Genomic DNA, 19,009 nt, shown 5'->3' with positions numbered 1-19,009 from the left:
AAGGTAAACGGAACAACAACCCCCATTGCATGGATCCACGGCCTTCCTAGAATCGTCGTGTATGGAGAAAATGAAGCAACCACCATGAATGCTACTACCACCTCTTTGCCCTTCATATTCACGAGAAAGGAAATTTGCCCCTTGGGAATTACCAATTTACCATCAAATCCGACCAAGTGTGTACTAAACTTCGAAAGGTCTTCATTCTTCAATCCAAACCCCTTAAATAGGTCCGGATACATCATGTCGGCCCCGCTTCCTTGGTCTACCATTACCCTCTTCACCAAGAAGCCACTTATTCGAGCCGTGACTACTAACGTGCATCATGCGGTTGAATTGTTCCTTCCAAATCGTTGTCATCAAAAGCGATAGGCTTCCAAGCGAGCTTCATCTTCTTCTTAGATGACTGTATGCCTGAACAGCCTTCCACTGGTACTACAGTCAACACTCCTCTCCTTCTTGCTATGGTGAGACTCCCTGGGGCAGCATGGATGACCTCAATTACCCCTAAAGGGGGTGGAAGAGGGTTCCCCCTTAGCTGAATGCTCTGCCCCGCAACTCGGTCCCCTGAGTCCACCACAAATTCCTTTAAATATTCGGCCTTTACCAGCTGCTCGAGATGATCCTTCAACACTCGGCATTGCTCGGTAGTATGGCCTTTATCCCGGTGGTAAGTGCAGTACCAGTTTTGGTTCCTCCTAGGCGGGTCACCTCCCATCTTGTTCGGCCACCTGAAGTATGGCTCGTTCTTAATCCTGTCTACAATCCTATGCACTGGCTCCTTAAATATTACATTTACCTCCCCTACTTGTGCTTTTGGCTCTTGAATCCTCAAACCCCCCCCCCCCCAGGGCTTGGGCGGAAAACCACCTTGCCGAGGACGATTTATCATTGGTGCTTTACCTTTAATTTGCAGCCGGTCATCCTCCAGTCGTTTGTACTCTTCAATACGCCTTATCAGCTGCCTTATGTCCTCGGGAGGCTTTTCAGTCAACGACTCTTGTAGTTCAGAATCCTCGGGCAATCCCATTCTAAAAATGCTCGCCGCAATCTTCTCATTACCCCCATCAATCTCATTGTAAAGCTCCTAGTTCCAACTAGCATAACTGCGAAGGGTTTCTCCTACCCTTATTTTCATGGATAGCAATGCGTCTACCAGTTGTGGTACCCGGCTACAGGTTACAAACTGGACACCAAACTCCTGGATTAGCTCGGCAAAGCTGTGAATGGAAATTTCCGCAACCCATTAAACCATCTCAAAGTCGTAAGCCCTAAGCTCGAACGGAATACCTTACACATTAGCGCATCATTGTGGGTGTGCAGGGACATTATCTGAATATAATGGCTAACATGCTCAACCAGGTCCGTTTTTCCATCATAGGAGTTAAACAGTGGGCGCGTAAACCTACTTGGCATTGGGGCATGTTCAATGTTGTCGAAGAACGGTGACGGGGCGGCTCTAAGTAAGGCGTGGCTCATAGCATCCATGGTAGCATTGCGGGGTTGTTGCTCTTCGAGGGAGTCTAAATACCTATCCGCATACTCCCGTGAATGCGAGCGGTGCCAGCGTCGACGGGATTCCTAAGAACGTGAACGGTCTCGACGTTGACGAGACTCCCATGAATGTGAACAGTTCCGATGTCAGCAGGAACCGAACTGATTGGACCCAGTCTCGTAGCAATCTCCCCGACTAGCTAACCCCCCTTCTTGGTCATCTCGATCCCCTCTCTGACATCTGCCCTTTGCCTCCAATTCCAAATTCCTCACCAACTTGCGTAGCCGTTCAAGCTCCTCATCCCTCTCATCAAATTGCCTATACCCAGAAGCGCCTGACATCGTTTGGTGCGTCTGATATGAAACCCCCCCCCCCCTCGAGGCCAGATCGTTCCTCGTCTTGCTCACACTCTCTATCTTCGCATCTTTTGTGTCTCCTTTCTCGCCAAGTAGATCCCCGAGAAGACCCTAAAGAACCACTTTCAGTATAGCTCTCCGAATGTCTATCAGACATTTTCTCGGGATTGAGTCTCAATAGAACCACAGCGTTGTAGGAGATTCCCACAGACGACACAAATTGTGCGCGCCAAAAATAAGGCTATTGGGCTGGGCCTCACTCGGGCTCACAATCTATTTGTAAAGTGGGCTTGGATTTCCTACATTGGGTTGTTCTCAGTACAGAGACTCACCGAAACTATCTTTCTCTCACTCTGGGTTACTCACCTCACTCTATTCTCTGTTTCTTTGCAAGCCTTTCCAACCCCCTTTCTTCCTTTAACTTCTCATATTTATAGCCAAGTGTTAGTAAAGGGATTATAATTGCTTTTAAAAGTTAGTGCATTAGGAGGTCCAATATCGTTAATCGTAAGTGGATGTTTAGGTGGGAGTGGGGTGTGGTGAGAGTGGCCTTAGAACTGGTTTCCACTCTAGTAGATATGCTCGGCAGTGATATTCCCCAAGGTACTACCGGACATACAAGGGATGATGTATCCGAACGCTTTTCTTCTTGCTCGAGAATGGTTCGCCGAGCAAGGATCAGGTGGCAAAACGAGGTGCGTGCTAATATAGATTGTCTACTCTTTAGGCTTTTGAGCAATACGAAGCTTGAGCCCGTGACTTTTATGGGTTCGGGTTGGGGTCATGGGTAAAAAGAGATTGGGGCCATGGGCCACACCGCTGAGTTAGAACCCAAGGCCCAAATGAATTTGGGTACCACAGTGCCGTAGTATTGATTAAAATTTTATCATATCTATCCAAAAATAATAATAACTTAAGGGCAAACACATATTTTATTCTTAAAGTTTGCCACAATTTTCATATTTGATTATGGGAGTTTTAAAAGTAGTGATCAAATCTTTAAGGTTTGTGAAATAATCAAATTTGATTAGCATGCTAATCTAGACGCTGATGTGTCATGTGGTTGGATATATTTATTACCCAAAAAAAAAAAAAAAAAAAAAAACCTTGTCCATGTGAATTAAAAGTGATACTTGGCCACTATGATGGCCTAACGTTGCCATCATGGTGGCCACGTGGCACTGATGTGAAACGAAATAAATGGAATAAGATTTTTCACTTTCTGAACTCGAAATTTTATTTGAACAATTTGAGAAAATGTTGGGGAAATTATATAATGATGTGAAATAACAATTGGCATTGATGTGAAATAAGAACCCAGGCTGATTAGAGTTCAATCTTCTCACCCCCACTCCCATGAACGTGGAATGTTTCCATGTTCACACCTATGTCCGCATAAGTGTTCCACCCATGTTCTTACAAATTGTTCCTCATCGTGCTTCAAGATCCTCATCCTCCGTGCCAAACTCTTCTCAAATGCAAGCATCTTCTCCTTTTGCTCCGGTCTAATCTTCATCTTAACGCTCCATTTGAAAAAAGAGAATGGAATGAAAAGAATAATTTTATAATATTTATTGCATTCCCTTATTTAAAAGTTTGAGTGAGAATGAATGAAATGGGCATGAGGAAACTGTCATTACTCTCTTTTTTCCTTTAAACCACAAATTACAATTCTTTCAAATTTTAGAGGAATCGGAAGAAATGAAACTAGGGCTGTGTTTGGTTCGCGTAAAATCATTTCCGGAAAATATTCTATTTTCCGGAAAGGAAAACGTTTTCATGTGGCTGTCACAAAATTCATTTTACGGAAAATTAATTTTGGTGTTTGGTTCATTTCATCATTTTACCAGAAAATGCATCAAATCCGGCAAAACGCTCGTCCGACGAGCGTCCGACGAGCGGCGCTCGTCGATCGACGAGCGCGCTCGTCGGACGAACGCGCTCGTCTCTCGTCGATCGCTCGGACGAACGCGCTCGTCTCTCGTCGATCGACGAGCGCTCGTCGATTGACGAGAGACGAGCGCGATCGTACACCGCGCCGCTCGTCCGCGCGGTGCGATCGTCGGACGAGCGGCGCGATCGTCGATCGCGCTGCTCGTCGGCGCGATCGTCCCTCTCTCTCTCTGATCTGGGCTCTCTCTCTCTCTCTCTCTCTCTTTTTCCGGAAGTGAATTGAAGTGAAAATGAAGGTAGAAATGGATTTCCGTGGTCAAAGGGGAAATTTGTGGTCAACCGGAAATCATTTTCTGGAAAATAATGTTTTCCGTGACAGCCAAACGCATGCATTTTCCGGAAAATCATTTCCGGAATCACTTTGAAGTCGATTCAAACGCAGCTTAGATTTAACGAAAATTTTACTAATACTACTAAAATATCTCTATACATTCAATTTTTTAATTTAAAATATGGTTATAATAGTAATGTTGTTATTAATGATTATGTTCCATTACTTTTGATGTTACTCCCAAATAAGGTAATTACTTGTGTGTGTGTGTGTGTGTGTGTGTTTTTTTTTTTTTTTTTTAAAGAATGGGTAATTGTCTCACATTGCTTAAGAGAGTGTGTTATGTATAGTATAATTTGTCTCACCCTCTTTTAAAAATTACCATGACTTTTAAGTGGAATTTGTAATGCGTCTTTGTGTTAGAATCTCATTCTCTCTCCATATTCCATGTTTTAAAATATCCAAACAAGATTACTTAATACTATTCTATTTCTTTCTTTTCCACTACTTAAATGTATTCTATTCATTTATGGTTTACTTATTCTATTTCATTCCTTTATGAACTCCTAAACGAAGTGTGAATCTTAACATGAACCTAGATAGGTTTATCCCTTACGCAACCTAGCTGTCGCTAGGGCCAGTGGAGAGGGTGGAGCTGTGAAGGAAAAGGTGTCAAGATTAGAGAGGGAAGGTGTGGAATTTTGGAAAATAAAAAATAAAGTGACATGGAGGTAAGCAACCCATTAATTTTTTAAATATTAATGACATAACAAGTAGTGTCTTTTTCACTATTAGATGTTATGAAAATATATGGTAAAAAAATGTGTTAACTCTTATGAAGTTACAGTAAGTGTAACTTGAGCCTCTCTCTCTCTCTCTCTCTCTCTCTCTCTCTCTCTCTCTCTCTCTCAGCAGTTTAAAAAACCTATTGTGGCAGTTTCTAAAAGCGCTATTGTAGGTCTGCTATAGTGGTAGTTTTCAAAACCACCGGGAAAAAAACGCGGCTATAGAACTAGTTTTTTGTGGTGGATACTCACATGTGAGAGTTGAGAGTTTTTTTCTTTAGCTAGTGTAATACCACCATTGAATTTATGGGAGTTTTAGAATTATGAGAGTATCAAGCTTATGAGTTAATATTAAATGTGTTTTGGGGCGTAGTGGCTTTTAGGTTAGTGTGCATTTGTCAGAGGTTTTGAGTGTGTTTGTGTTTATACAAATTGTGAGTGCTTTTGTGAGAGCCTGTGAGTTCAGTTTATTGTAGTCAGTTAAGTGGTTGTAATTCATATCATTGATATTGGATGGCATTACCTATAGATGTAGGCATGAGTAGGTTAAATTACGTTAAATATTATTGTTTTGTTTTTATTTCTTATTTGTGTGAATATACTTTAATTACCTTTCAATTATAATAAACTAGCATCACGATTTATTCCCACAAAATGCTATTGATTTTAGGACCATAATAAAGGACAAGTAGCTTGATTGGTTCAAATTGAATTCATTACATGGCAGTTATCTTTAGTTGAACATGGCTAAAGAGTTTCCACTGTTACAGCAAGCTAATAGTAGAGCCCAAGGTTGATCCTATTGTAGTTTGAAATAAGGTTTAGTGCAAGTTTGTAATTAATTTGATACAAGCGTTATCGATTTTGGTTTCAGTTTTAAAAATGATGAGGCTGTTATTATTGAGTTGTCACTTGAACTTTGAAATGTTATTATGAGAATTTTATTTTGAGCAAGACTTAGGTACAGTACTGAGGTGCATTTCCTTAAGTTCTCCTCTTAAGATTCTGCTATGTGGATTTTTTCTCATGGGATGGAAGTGTGTTTTTTAGTTAAGTAGCCACATGACTGAATCTTAAGAGGAGAATTTAAGAAACAGTACCTAAAGTACTATCCTAAGTTTTATCATTTTATTTTTTTTATTTATTTCATCAAATGGTGAGATGAGTTACAACTTTCAACTTACAACACTGAACTCATCAGAGTTCCATGTTTTCAGTGAAACTCATTTCTTCAATGCTATAACTCTTCTATTGAAGATATGAGATTTAAAAAGGCTACTATATCCCAATTCCCAAATACTTTTAAAACAGTCCTAGCTATGTAGTTAGGCCAAAATTGGAAAATAAAACTGTTTGTCAAAAAATATAATTAGTAGGCACTGTTTTCTAACTATAAATATTACTAACATCTCGAGTCTTAAAGATTCAATTTAGGCCTATAAATCGAGTCTCAAAGACTTGGTTTCCATGGTCTGATCACGTCTGATGTGGTGTTTTTTCCACGTGGTGTCTACCTAGAAATCAAGTCTCTAAGACTCAATTTATAAGCCAAAAAAAAATTTAAGTCTAAGTCTCTCATGTACAAGTCATTTCCAGAAATACCAAAAAAAAAAAATTTAAGAAATATTAGAAGCACAACAATCCCAGCATAATGAAACACATTCGCTATTTATTCAACAATGAAACAATTTTTCTGGGTTTTTCTATTTTGACTAAAAATTGAACTTGAAAACCCAAATCAAATTAGAGAGAGAAAGAATCCGAGGAGACCCAGATTAGATTGAAGAGAAAGAATCTAGAGACCCAGATCAGATAGGAGAGAGAGCTCACCTCACCTCGCCGAGTTGATGCCTGGGTCGCGCTGCGTGGGTCTGGTGCGGTGGTGGCATGGTCTGGCTGGATCAGGCAGTTGTGGGTTCTTTGGCTTCTGTTTGGAGTTTGTGTGGTTGTGGGTTGGCTGGATCAGGTGGCTGTGGGTTGATGCCTGGGTCGCGCGGCGTGGGTCTGGCGCAATGGTGCGGTGGTGGCGTGGCTTGGCTGGATCGGGCGGCTATGGGTTCTTTGGCCTCTAGTTAGGTCTGTGTGGTGGCGTGGGGGTTTGCTATGGTCTGATGAGAAGGTGGGGTGAGGGGAATGGTTTGTACATGAGAGAGCTGAACATGTGTGTAAGGAGGCTGAATATACAGGGTTAAAGGGTGGGCTTATTAATCAAGTCTTAGGGACTCGATTTTTAGGTGGTCACCACATGGAAAAAATGCCACATCAGATATGATCATACCATGGAAATTGAGTCTTTGAGACTCGATTTATAGTCCTAAATTGAGTCTTTTAAACTCGAGATGTTAGTAAAAAATATAGTTTGAAAACAATGCCTACCAATTATATTGTTTAGCAAACAATGTTAATTTCCAATTTTGGCCTGTGTAGTTACAACTTACAATCATATCATCAATATATATATATATATATATATATATATGTATTCAGTGTAGCTCATATGGCGGAAATGTGGTTAGGAAGAGTGCCAAAGTCCCGAGTCTTGAATGGAAGAGGTGTCAAAGTCGGAAGAAAAATAAATAAATAAATAAAATAACTACGGAAACTAAAGTGACAATTTTAAGATATTTATGGGGCTCCAAACTATGATCAATGATTTTCAGACAACTATTTTTTACAACTTCAATTGCAATATATTATATCAACAATTATGAAAAAGTTAGGCACAAATGTGTTACTAAACTTATTGCCTAAATATTTTCCAACTATAATATAAAAAATCTCTTGTTAAAAATTTAAGGGCCCATTTGGTACATATGTTTAAACACATGTTTTTAATTTTTAAACAACATTACAAGTATTTTCACACACTTTTTCACCTATGCGTATTTCCAAAAAAATGCAAATAACGTTATTAGAACAACATTACCAAACGGGTCCTAAAATGTCCAACTATCCATTTCCTTTTGAAGACACCACATATAGTCAATTAAATTCAAGCTCCTTTTTTCCACTAGAAGACTTTGTTATAATGCGGTTTGAGAAGAAATCATTCCATTCACTTGGCATATAATACCTCCCTTTCACATAAAAATGTAGTTGAGATGAAATTATTCCATTCACTTGGTATATAATACCTCCCTTTCACATAAAAATGTAGGACCTATATATGAGGTCTTTTTTTATATGAGAAGATATGATATACCATATTCACTGAATAATTTCATAGAGTTGAGAATGATTAGTACACATATGAAAGCCCACATCATACAATAATGCAATATAAATAGGTTGTATTTAAGACTGCGATGCTCACTAAATATCCTTGGTGCGATGATCACTCCACAAGTATAAATGCTTGTGAGGTGTGGAAGTAAAGGCTGAAGTTCAAAATATTAGAGGGGTAACCCTAAATTGCTGGTTAGAAATTTCAAATCTAAGACCTCATGGATCTCATAAGACCCAAAAAACCTTTAGGCCAAGTAGCCAACTCCTTTTATATTCTAAATATGTATTTTTTTCTATTAAAAGAAAAGGTTATGAAATATTTTGTGTTACTATACTTATTGCAAAATTATTGTCCAAATTATAGTACTAAAACATCTTGTGATAGATACAGAAGTGATGAGGCCTCAACTCTCCTTTCTCATATGAAGATGCAACATGATATAATCAATCAAATTCAAACTCTTTTTATTTGTTTATTTATTTATTCGAATCTCAAAGACTTTTTATTGCGAAGAATTGGTACACATGTGAAAGTACACGTTATCCCTAAAATTTAAAAAAAAAGAAAAGAAAAAAAAGAAAGTGCACGTCACGTGGTAAATGCAATATACTATATCTTCTGTATTTGAGACTCCTATGCTTTAAATGAGCAGCCTCAATTTTCCAACCTTGATGTTAACATCCTTGACAAGGAATTTTACATTTTACATTTTACATTTAGTTTAGAAGAAAGAATTTTTCCAATTTCGACAATTACCAGTTTGAATGATAGTAAGTACTACCGTCCTAGTACCAAGAAATCACCAATACCATCAATAATTACGGGCAAACATTTTCGGATTTTTTCCTTCTAAATGATGGATAACCAAGCCCTAGGCACAATTAAAAAGAACGAAAAATAAAATAACCAGTTGTATATAATCATATAGGTACCTGCAAAATCAAGATTAGTATTTTTATTTCTCAAAAAAAAAAAGATTAGTATTTTTATGTGGTACATGGTACATCTGCAACTGCAGTGAGTCCCTGACCATTGTACAGATTGACTTTTTTTTTTTTCCTGATCCAATTAATATATGCTTTTTGGTACATAAATTTTAGAAAATTTTTACGATAGATTAAAAATTTTCTCATTTTTGTACAAAACAATTTTTAAAATAATAGGACCATACATTAGTAAAACCTTTTTATTTCCTTACAAAAAAAAAATAAATTGCCTTTTAATTTTTCTGCAATAAAAATGCATCTCCATATTAGGAAAGAAATCTGCTTTTTTTTATTTTTCTGCAATAAAAATACATCTCCATATTAGGAAAGAAATCTGCTGTTTTTTATTTTTCTGCAATAAAAATACATCTCCATATTAGGAAAGAAATCTGCTGTCTTTTAGTTTTTTGCAGTAGAAATACATCTCCATATTAGGAAAGAAATCTGCTGTTTTTAATTTTGAGAAAGTGGTCCGTGTGAGCATGTACTTTTTTTGAAGCCGTGTGAGCATGTACTTTGAGACTCCGGTGTTGAATTAGAGTTGATTAGTTTGCTCCTTGTAGTAGTTTCACTTTAATTATTTTGTAAAAATATATTTGAAATTTATAATAATATTCAAAGTATTTTAAATACTTTGATAATAACATGTAACATTAAATTTTGAGCTTTCCGCTGTGTTGTCCAGTATAAATGGTGTTCAAAAAGGTTCAATTTTAATGCAATTTCAAAAGTATCAATTTTTTTTAATATTTTAAAATTATTGTATCTATAAATTAATAGTAAAAAAGAAAAAAAAAATTCAAAAGCCCCGATGATTACAAAGTCCAAAATCAAATAAATCTACAACCCAAAAATTATTTGAAATTTTCACAAAAGTTTGTTTTAGTTTTTGGCATTTTGAAATAAAAAGACACAAAATTACAAAACAAAAAACAAAAACTTAGCCTCAATGCTACAAACTACAAAGTGCACACATTACAAGATTTATAACTTTTTCCATAACTTGCTAAATTGATTAATTATTAGATTCATTTTGAAAATTTATAATTTTTTTCTTAACTTTTTAATTATATGTCATTCATACAACATCGCTTTCACTTTCCCATCAAAATACTGTATATAATATTTGTGCTCAAAAAAAGAAAAAAAAAATACATTATCATTATCATATTAATGTACACCAATGACTTTTATTCTACAGAAATGATGTGAAATAATCGTTGGAAATTAGACTTATCCTTGCACAAATGCCAAGCCAAATGCCAAGCAGACACCACGCACAGATGGCTTCTATTTAGAGTTAGGAAGTACCGCCTATGGGGCCCCTCCAGCTTTCCTCTCATGCATTACCAATTCAATTCTCTCTCACCCCATTTTGCCCATTTAAACCCCCCAACAAGCTCACCACCCTCTCCACAATCCAATCCCACCAATTCCAAACTCATCTCCTTCTCTCTCTCTCTCTCTCTGACACAAAAACAACAGCAACAACACCACCACCACAACAAACAACTATGGTGGTTGCGTCTCAACCAGCATTAAACCATAGCTCTCAAATCAAAACATGCAAGCCCACCAGCTTGTTCACTGGAATTCCAGTGGTGGACCTCTCAGACCCTAAGGCCAAGAGCCTCATAGTCAAGGCGTTTGAGGAGTTTGGGATTTTCAAGCTTGTAAATCATGGAATCCCAATGGAGGTCATAAACAGGTTGGAAGTTGAGTCCCTTAGGTTCTTCAATTTGCCTCAGCCTGAGAAAGACAGGGCGAGCCCTCCTGATCCATATGGCTATGGCAGCAAGAGAATTGGCCCAAACGGTGATGTGGGTTGGATTGAATATATCCTCCTCAACACCAATCCTGATGTCATGTCCCACAAATCACTCTCCATTTTCCAACAAAGCCCAGAAATTTTCCAGTAAAAACAGAGTCCTCTGTTTTTTTTTTTTTTCCTCTGTTTTTCTCTCTTTTAATGGTATATAAATTTTTGACATTTTCCTTTTTTTTTCTTTTTGTTTCTTGGTGAAGCTCTGCTGTGAATGATTATATTTCAGCTGTGAAGAAAATGACTTGTGAAGTACTGGAATTGATAGCCGATGGGTTGGGGCTTGAGGCAAGGAATATGTTGAGCAGGTTTTTGAGGAATGAGAAAAGTGACTCTTGCTTCAGGCTAAACCACTATCCACCATGCCCAGAACTCCAAGCGTTGAGTGGACGAAATTTGATTGGATTTGGGGAGCACACAGACCCGCAGATAATTTCTGTCCTAAGATCTAACAACACCTCAGGACTTCAAATCTGTCTGAGAGATGGGACATGGGTGTCAGTGCCACCTGATCGCTCTTCTTTTTTCATCAATGTTGGTGATTCCTTGCAGGTACATTTAACAACCTCTTCAATAACCTCTTCAATTTTTTATATATAGATATATATATTTTTTAAACATCATGTTATTTAATTGTACACGCATTGCTGCATAAAGCTATAATAAATGAAAAATGAGTACTACTTAATTCAGCAAAAAAAAAAAAAAAAAAAAAAAAAGGACTACTTAGCCATCAATCAGTTTTTTGGGTTTTCCTAAGAAGGTTTTTTTTCTTTTCAACTAACAGCTTATCCCAGGTTATAAGATACCATTGAAATCCCATAACTCTCTCTCTTTCTTGTCACTATTCATTCATTATCTTTTATGACTAGCTATTTTCTTCTTTCTTTTTATTTATTTATTTATTTTTTGCCTTGCTTCGGATAGATTTACTCATTTGGTTATGGGATTGATGCAGGTAATGACTAATGGGAGGTTTAAGAGTGTGAAGCATAGGGTTTTGGCTGATAATACAAACCCAAGGATTTCAATGATCTACTTTGGAGGGCCATCTTTAAATGAAAAGATAGTACCTTTACCCTCACTTGTGGCAGAAGGAGAAGAAAGCTTGTACAAGGAGTTCACATGGTGGGAATATAAAAAGTCTGCATACAAGTCAAGGTTGGGTGATTATAGGCTAGGTCCCTTTGAGAAAACTGCCAGCCAATGAAGTGGCCAAGTTCCCAATTTTAGCAGATAGTAGGGTGTGTTTTTCAATGCTCAAAATAGATTTGAAAATCTGACTCAACTTGCCATAGATGGAAAAACGAATAGGATGTTCATTATCTTTCTTTTTTCTTTTCTTTTTTTTTTTTTTCACTTTTTTTGGGGTTCAAATGTTGCAACAACCACGTTTCGACCATTGATGCAAGTGTATCATCATCATCATCCTGTCATCATGAATACTATTCACACATTATGACCTTAAGTTGTTGATATTACCAGTTAATATGGTATATCATCTTGTCCTTATCCATATTTCGTACCTATTAGAGCAGTGAAATTTTATGGATTTACAATTCAAGTTGCGTCACAACACCATGATTCGTTTGCTTGAATGGACAACAATGATTAAATACCACCATACTTGTTTGTTTTTCAATCATTTACACTAGCAACACCTAAACATCAAAGATGAAGAAAGCCGTTGTGAAAATAATTGGTGCTATTTGCTTATGAATTGTGTACAAAAGACACCAAATAATAACAAGTTTTGTTTTCCCCTAATCGTCTCCCAATGAACCTTGTAAATCAATCACCTAATTAAGGGCTCAACGGCACCAAGTTTTTGAGCAAATTCATACCTCTTCTCTATTCTAAAATCCCTTTAATTACTCCCAGAGTCTTATGATTCAATGTTAATACCTGTTTCTTCATAGAAAATGATACCTCTGTTTCTTCATTTTGAGCAAAACCAAACCTCCTCTCTTTCAAAATGGAAGAAAGGAAAATAAAAATTAAAAAAAGATGAAAAGGCACAGGTGTATCTTCTTCTTTATTATTATTATTTTTTTAATGTTATTATGTTAGGTAAAAAAATATCTTCTTACACTTGATTACATCTATCATTTTACATTAACATCCATAATTGATGTAAAAATGTCTATATTTTCAAAACGTCCACATTATAAATTAACACATAGAAGCTAAGATAGGAAGTAAATTATTGGTGTAAAGAGTACAAAAGCCCTGTCACTGTGGCCACTTGAGCCATTAAGCCCATGGACTTGCAACATCAAAAGTAAAAAAATATGATAAACATGTGAGCATATAATTTGACAGTCAAACTAAAAATGACTCCCAATGTCACACTCGTTTGATTTTTCTCCTTCTTGATTGCCTCAGTTGTGAAAAGGATAGAACAGTATGTATGACTGAGTTCATGGTTTTTTGGAGTCCCCACTTTCACTTCACCCACAAAAATGAAAGAGCTGCAGAGAAAAGATTCTGATAGAGAGAGAGAGTGTGAGAGAGAGAAAAGCTCAAGTCACTCTCGGCAAAGAGTTTGTATTTGACCATCCAAGTGTGCATTTCACTATCTATATCCCACCCCGCACAATTTCATCATCATTTCAACAAAGCTATATATTGCTACTTGTGGCTTCATTAAAAGCCAGTAATAACTCCATTGAGGAATTTTTATACGGAAATAGTGTTACAGCCAGCGCCGTTATCCTTTAAAATTTCACGTTGGGGAACTGTTTTTGATAAGACATCTTTAAAAAGATGCTCTTTGGCAATCACACTTCTTCTCATCGGTTCTTCTGAGTTCCGATTCATTCCATAAATTTTCTTTCACTGCATTTTGAATTTTTGACTCCATAAAGAAACCAGGATGAATGATTTTTTTTTTTTTTTTTCACAATTTAAAATTAAGAAATATGCTAAGGTTTAAAACTAAATTAATCAAACAATTCAGTACTATTAAAAAATAATAGTTAAAAGAAAGAGATAGGACTATGATTTTTACATTTAGCATCAACTTGATACAATTTGACACTTAAGACAGTAAATTTAACTATGATTTTTTTTTTTTTTAAATATCAATTAAACAAATTTTATTTTATATATTATAAATTTTTATTTAAAAATCATTCTTCTTGCTTTTCAGATCAAATTTACTAATTTAGTTTTTATATTTAGGTTTTACTAACATCTTTTTTTTAATAATAATTAATCCACTTAATCTTCTTGTAACCTAATATATGAGAATCAAAAACAACTACTAAGAAGATAGTGATGACGAATATGACTTATACAATTAATTTATAAAAGTAAGGGGCAAGAATTCTACAATGGAAGATCTAAACAACAGATTGTAAGATAATAAGGAACAAAAAGACTTTTATTGATGTAAGATTGAAAGTTAAAAACTCTTAGACCTATTATGCTATTACAACTTTCTCTCTCTTATTCTTCTCTAAGTATTTTCTCTCAATTTTTCTGAATCCCCCTTCTGTTACACCTCCCCTCCCTTTCTAGACAATTTCCCCTTCCTTCTCTCCCCAGCTATCCTGTTACCAGCTGGATTTGGGGGATACTTGTCTTCTCACCCCTCTACTCTACCATTCTTTCATCATGAAATAGGAATTTGGGTGTATTTTCACTATTCAAACTAGTCAATCAATATTTAATGTGGAAGAGATTAGCTGAAAACATCTCATTAATGCGGAGGTGACTACCTCAGTAGTTCTTATCTCTTCATGGCATGTTCCGATGTGAACTTGATGGAAGGTGTCATTTTGGTCTAGAGGGGAATTGGTCACCCGTGCTTCCTTGCATATTTGATATGGGAAAGGTTTTGCTTATTACCTCGATAGTGGACCTTGGTAATGGTGGTTGGCCCAGACCTTCACAGGATCCGCACTGAGGAGTTTTCTTTCATTCCACAAGCCTCTCTACTCATATCCACACATTTGGGCCAGGCCCATCTTTTAAGAAATAATCTATTGGGCCCTTGGCTCTCGGCCCAAGCTCATGTTCATCCCCCCACATAATCAATCTTAACTCTTTAGTACCTTTTCAATTTTCTTGCCTTTTAATTTTGGTAAAATAAATTTAAGATTTCATGTAGATTGGTTTATTAGCTCAATATTTTAGAGTTCTTTTTTAGAGGTGGCGAAAAAGTGCACAACTCATCACACACACACAATCTCTCTCTCTCTCTCTCAATAGTTATTAGAAGGAAAGAATTTGTGAAAGCATTTGCATTCCTAACATATTTTTTGAATGTGTAAAAAAATCTATTTTTTATTTTTACTTTTTAAATTATTTATCCTCCTATGTTTTGGGGCCTTTAGGCCTAGGCCTAACTTGCCTAAACTTAGATCTGACTCTAAAAAGATACAAAAATAAATTTTTTTTTTAATATATTTATCATGTTAATTAATATAATCATTTCATATTTGCATACATCATCCAATAACGTGCTCTAAAGAATTAACGTCAAATTTCATTGATTTTGGAGCATCAATATTAGAGGTTGAAAATGTTGCATCACCAAGTTTGGTTTCCAACTTATGAATATCTTTTATTTAAAAAATAATATCATAGTTGGTTTTCCTACCGTTTACAAATCAAACAAAAGTTATATTTATTATCCAATTATATGACAAATTGTTTCTAATCTATATATATATATAAAATCGAAGCCTTTGAAGCTCCCACAATTTTCCACCTCAGCATAATATTTAAAAAAAAAAAAAAAAAAAAATTTTCTGAAACCAAAAAAAAAAAAAAAACTTAAAAAAATCTTTTCTAAAACCCAATAAATACAACGCCAGCCTTCTTTTTCCTCCAAAACGCAGAACCCTCAGACCCCTGTCGCTCCTCTCTCTTCTCTATTTCTCTACCCTCTCCTTCCCAAAAACCCAACACTGAAAATCAATCTCACCAGGAAGCCATCCCCATGCTGTTTGGTCCGAAATCGAAAGAAGGCATCATTGATCTTTCCATGGTGCTACTCACAAGGACCGATCTCCACCTTTGAGCACTGACGATAGCCATCAAAATTGGGCAGATTACATCAGATGGTTGAATTAGAACTTTGTTTCAGAAAATTAGGGTTCATTTTCTTCATCTTCTTCTTCTATTTCTTATTTTTTGAGATTTTCGATCAAAATTGCATAAAGTTGATTTTTTTTTTTTTCATTATCAAACCTAGGGTTTGATTCGATTTATTAGCAAAAATCATTGGTTGACTTAAGAGTACATATCATTGCATGTTTACAGAAGTAGACAATTATCTGTACAGCTTAAATATAATTCACACAGCATGTAGATTTAACAACAATGAAGCCTTGCTTCCAATTTCGTAGTTGCCAAATCCTCATACTAATTCCAAACGATAGTTTAATTTATTATATACATATAGAATTTGTTCACAGCACCAGCAACGGAGGACACATTACCAGTGCTCTGCAATATTATACACAGAATGACGATACAATAATATACCATAGTTGTTTGTCTCTGTAACGGAGTCCGAAGGTTGTTAAAATCTTTATCAGGATCTTGAATCTCATAATTCCACAATTCTAGAACGTCAATGATTTAAATGGCATTTAGAGTCTTCTGAGATTAGGATTTTTAAAAATCCCAACCCAGATTGTGGTTTCTTTTAGAGAAACCTTTAAATTTAACATAGAGCTAAAATAGGGACCCCAATTTGGTAGCATTTTTTTGGACTTCTTTTTTGGGTAGAGGTTGGAGTGGCAGAGAGCAACAACCCAAGTTCCAATGACTGTAAGTCCGTTTGAGTTGTAAAGGAGGCCATAGGCCTTAATGTAACAGACCATGGGTCTGTGGTTTGAAAAAGAGTAGAAGACTGTTAAGTCTATTTGACTTGGAAAAAGCTATAAGCCTCTTTTGAGTTCAAAATAGACTACAAGTCTGTTTGAGTTGAAAAAGAGTGAATCTCTTTGAATAGACTTTGGAGAATGTTTGCACATGTAAGTGGGAAAAGGAACAGCTTCCATTCTTGTGGGGAATTTGATACACATCATCGTCTAACTTCCTACATGGTAACTTTCGGGCGGGTCTTATAAGTGCATATATCATGAAGACACTTTACTTTGGAAGGTACAATCAAATTCACTTTGTTTTTAGCCTAAAGTTGTTTGTGCTATGTATCTGTTGCATTCACTTTTATTATGGTTCAAATTTCTGCATTCTTAAAATTTGTCGATTTGATGTCTTTCAGATGGTTCATTGTTAATAATGTTAGTGGATCTATGCCCTTCTATAATCGTACATGCTTATCCCCCCCCCCCCTCCCCCCTCACATATAGTTGTTGAATTTATAGCCATATATGTTCAGAGTCTGATGCAATTGCATCACTTTGAAGTATGCATGTCATTCCTGATTGGTGCAATTAACATTATATATACATTTACTTGAAGCCAAGTTATTACATTCATCTACTGAAGAGTACATCATTGCGCACATTTGAATGGTATTGAGAATTTGTACCTAAACAAAGGAAGAGAGCTAAATGGGAAAAGAACAGATGTAATTCAAGTAATGAGAAAATTAGTGAAGGTGATAAAGGAAAAAGGTATTTAGCAGGATTCATGTCTCAAAATTGGGATAAATGTGAAAGAATCCCATAAGAAACACAATCTTCAAATCACCTAGACTTCAGAGATTATTAATAGATCTTTTTGACTTCTAGCTTTGTATTCAAAAAATATTTAAACTTTGTTTTGAACTTTTTAAGAAACAGCATTCTTTTGGCTTCAAAAAACAGAGAGAGTATTCTTTTGAGTTTTATAGATTTGTCTTCAAAGAGTATTCTTATATTCTTTCTAAGGATTTTTTTTTTTTTTTTTTTTTTCTGAATCACTAACATTTTTTTAATTGTAAAATTTTATGATCTTCAATCAGATCCGAAGACCCTCACACAGATGATGAAACCTTTGGATTGGTGATCTCTTCAAGCCTCACAAAACCTTGATACAATGCAAGGTTAGTTTTTCAAAGACCAATTTATCCGAAGATTAAATACACATAAAAACCACATTGAACAGGTTAAAATGTACCCACAAAGTAGTATAACAAGTGTTGAGGTGCAAATTAACACAAAATATCCTGGAAAAACTTGCAAGATCAAATAATAAGGTGCTATTTGGTTAGAAAAATGTTGTATTCAATTTTCATCTTCATTTTTGTGTTTTCATTTTTTGAATATGAATGCACAATAAAGGACCCATTTTCACATTCATTTTCTATACATACCAGCTAACCTTTGAGCTCTCTCTCCGCTTTGTTTTAGGTCCTTCTGCTTCCCCTTTCTCTCTTTATTCCTCAAACCTCTCCCTTACAAGCCATCCCCATTCGCTCATAGGTTACACTTACATCATTAGTTGAAGGAGTGGTGTTCCTTTGCAAAGCAGCCAACAAATATAAAGTTATCAACTTCATTTTCTTTTGTTCTTCCATGAAGATGAGGGTGATGCATGTTCACAAAGCTTGATATGCAGGTTTGAAGAAAAGAGATGACTATATGAGATTGTAGAAGGAGAATGTTTGGATCTAGATTGTCATAGCATTGAGCAACCTTGATAGCTATTGCGGTTGCTATTGACTTCTATGTAAATTAAATGCCTACAACAAATAGAGATGTGGCAATAGTGTTTATTGGAATTCTTTTGACAGTATTTGATCTACAAAATACATTAGAGTGAAAAGTGAATTTATGTAGTGAGACTGATTTACAATTACTATGAAGTGTGTTTTCATTGTTTCAAAATTGAATTTGGATTTTGACTTTGAGCCAAGTAAACATACAAAGGTTGCAATCCTTTGCAAATAGATTTTCCATTATCTTATTGTTGCTTTAGTTTTCAACATTATTTTCTAAAAAAAAATAGTTATTTCTTTCTTCTTTTTCAATGTCTTTTTTCTTTTTTTTCTTTCCTTTTTAGCTTTTTCTAGGTGGGCAAATCAACCTTTCCTTGATTCTTTTAGCTTTTTCTTTAAATGTGAGGTTGATTAACTAAATATTTATTTAACTATCCCGTGCATCGCACGGGTTAGCGACTAGTTATAAATAAAATAGTGTCATCATGTTAAAA

The 19,009-nt window shown here is 35.8% G+C and overlaps 1 protein-coding gene and 1 long non-coding RNA gene across 2 annotated transcripts; both read left to right on the top strand.

Moving 5' to 3' along the window:
• The first annotated feature begins 10,405 nt into the window (after positions 1-10,405).
• On the top strand, positions 10,406-12,362 carry LOC126726477 (gibberellin 2-beta-dioxygenase-like). The gene is made up of 3 exons (XM_050431740.1): positions 10,406-10,987; positions 11,098-11,446; positions 11,853-12,362. Exons 1-3 carry the CDS (start codon positions 10,587-10,589, stop codon positions 12,102-12,104), a joined length of 1,002 nt encoding a protein of 333 aa, XP_050287697.1. The 5' UTR covers positions 10,406-10,586; the 3' UTR covers positions 12,105-12,362.
• A 3,366-nt stretch (positions 12,363-15,728) lies between these two features.
• On the top strand, positions 15,729-18,746 carry LOC126726478 (uncharacterized). The gene is made up of 2 exons (XR_007655933.1): positions 15,729-15,998; positions 17,820-18,746. It is a non-coding gene; the product is annotated as an uncharacterized LOC126726478 (long non-coding RNA).
• Positions 18,747-19,009: the final 263 nt, after the last annotated feature.

This window comes from Quercus robur, chromosome 5 (assembly GCF_932294415.1).
Source record: "Quercus robur chromosome 5, dhQueRobu3.1, whole genome shotgun sequence".
NCBI lineage: Eukaryota > Viridiplantae > Streptophyta > Magnoliopsida > Fagales > Fagaceae > Quercus > Quercus robur.
Note: the sequence above shows the minus strand (reverse complement) of the source record. Positions and strands in the feature narration are given on the sequence as shown.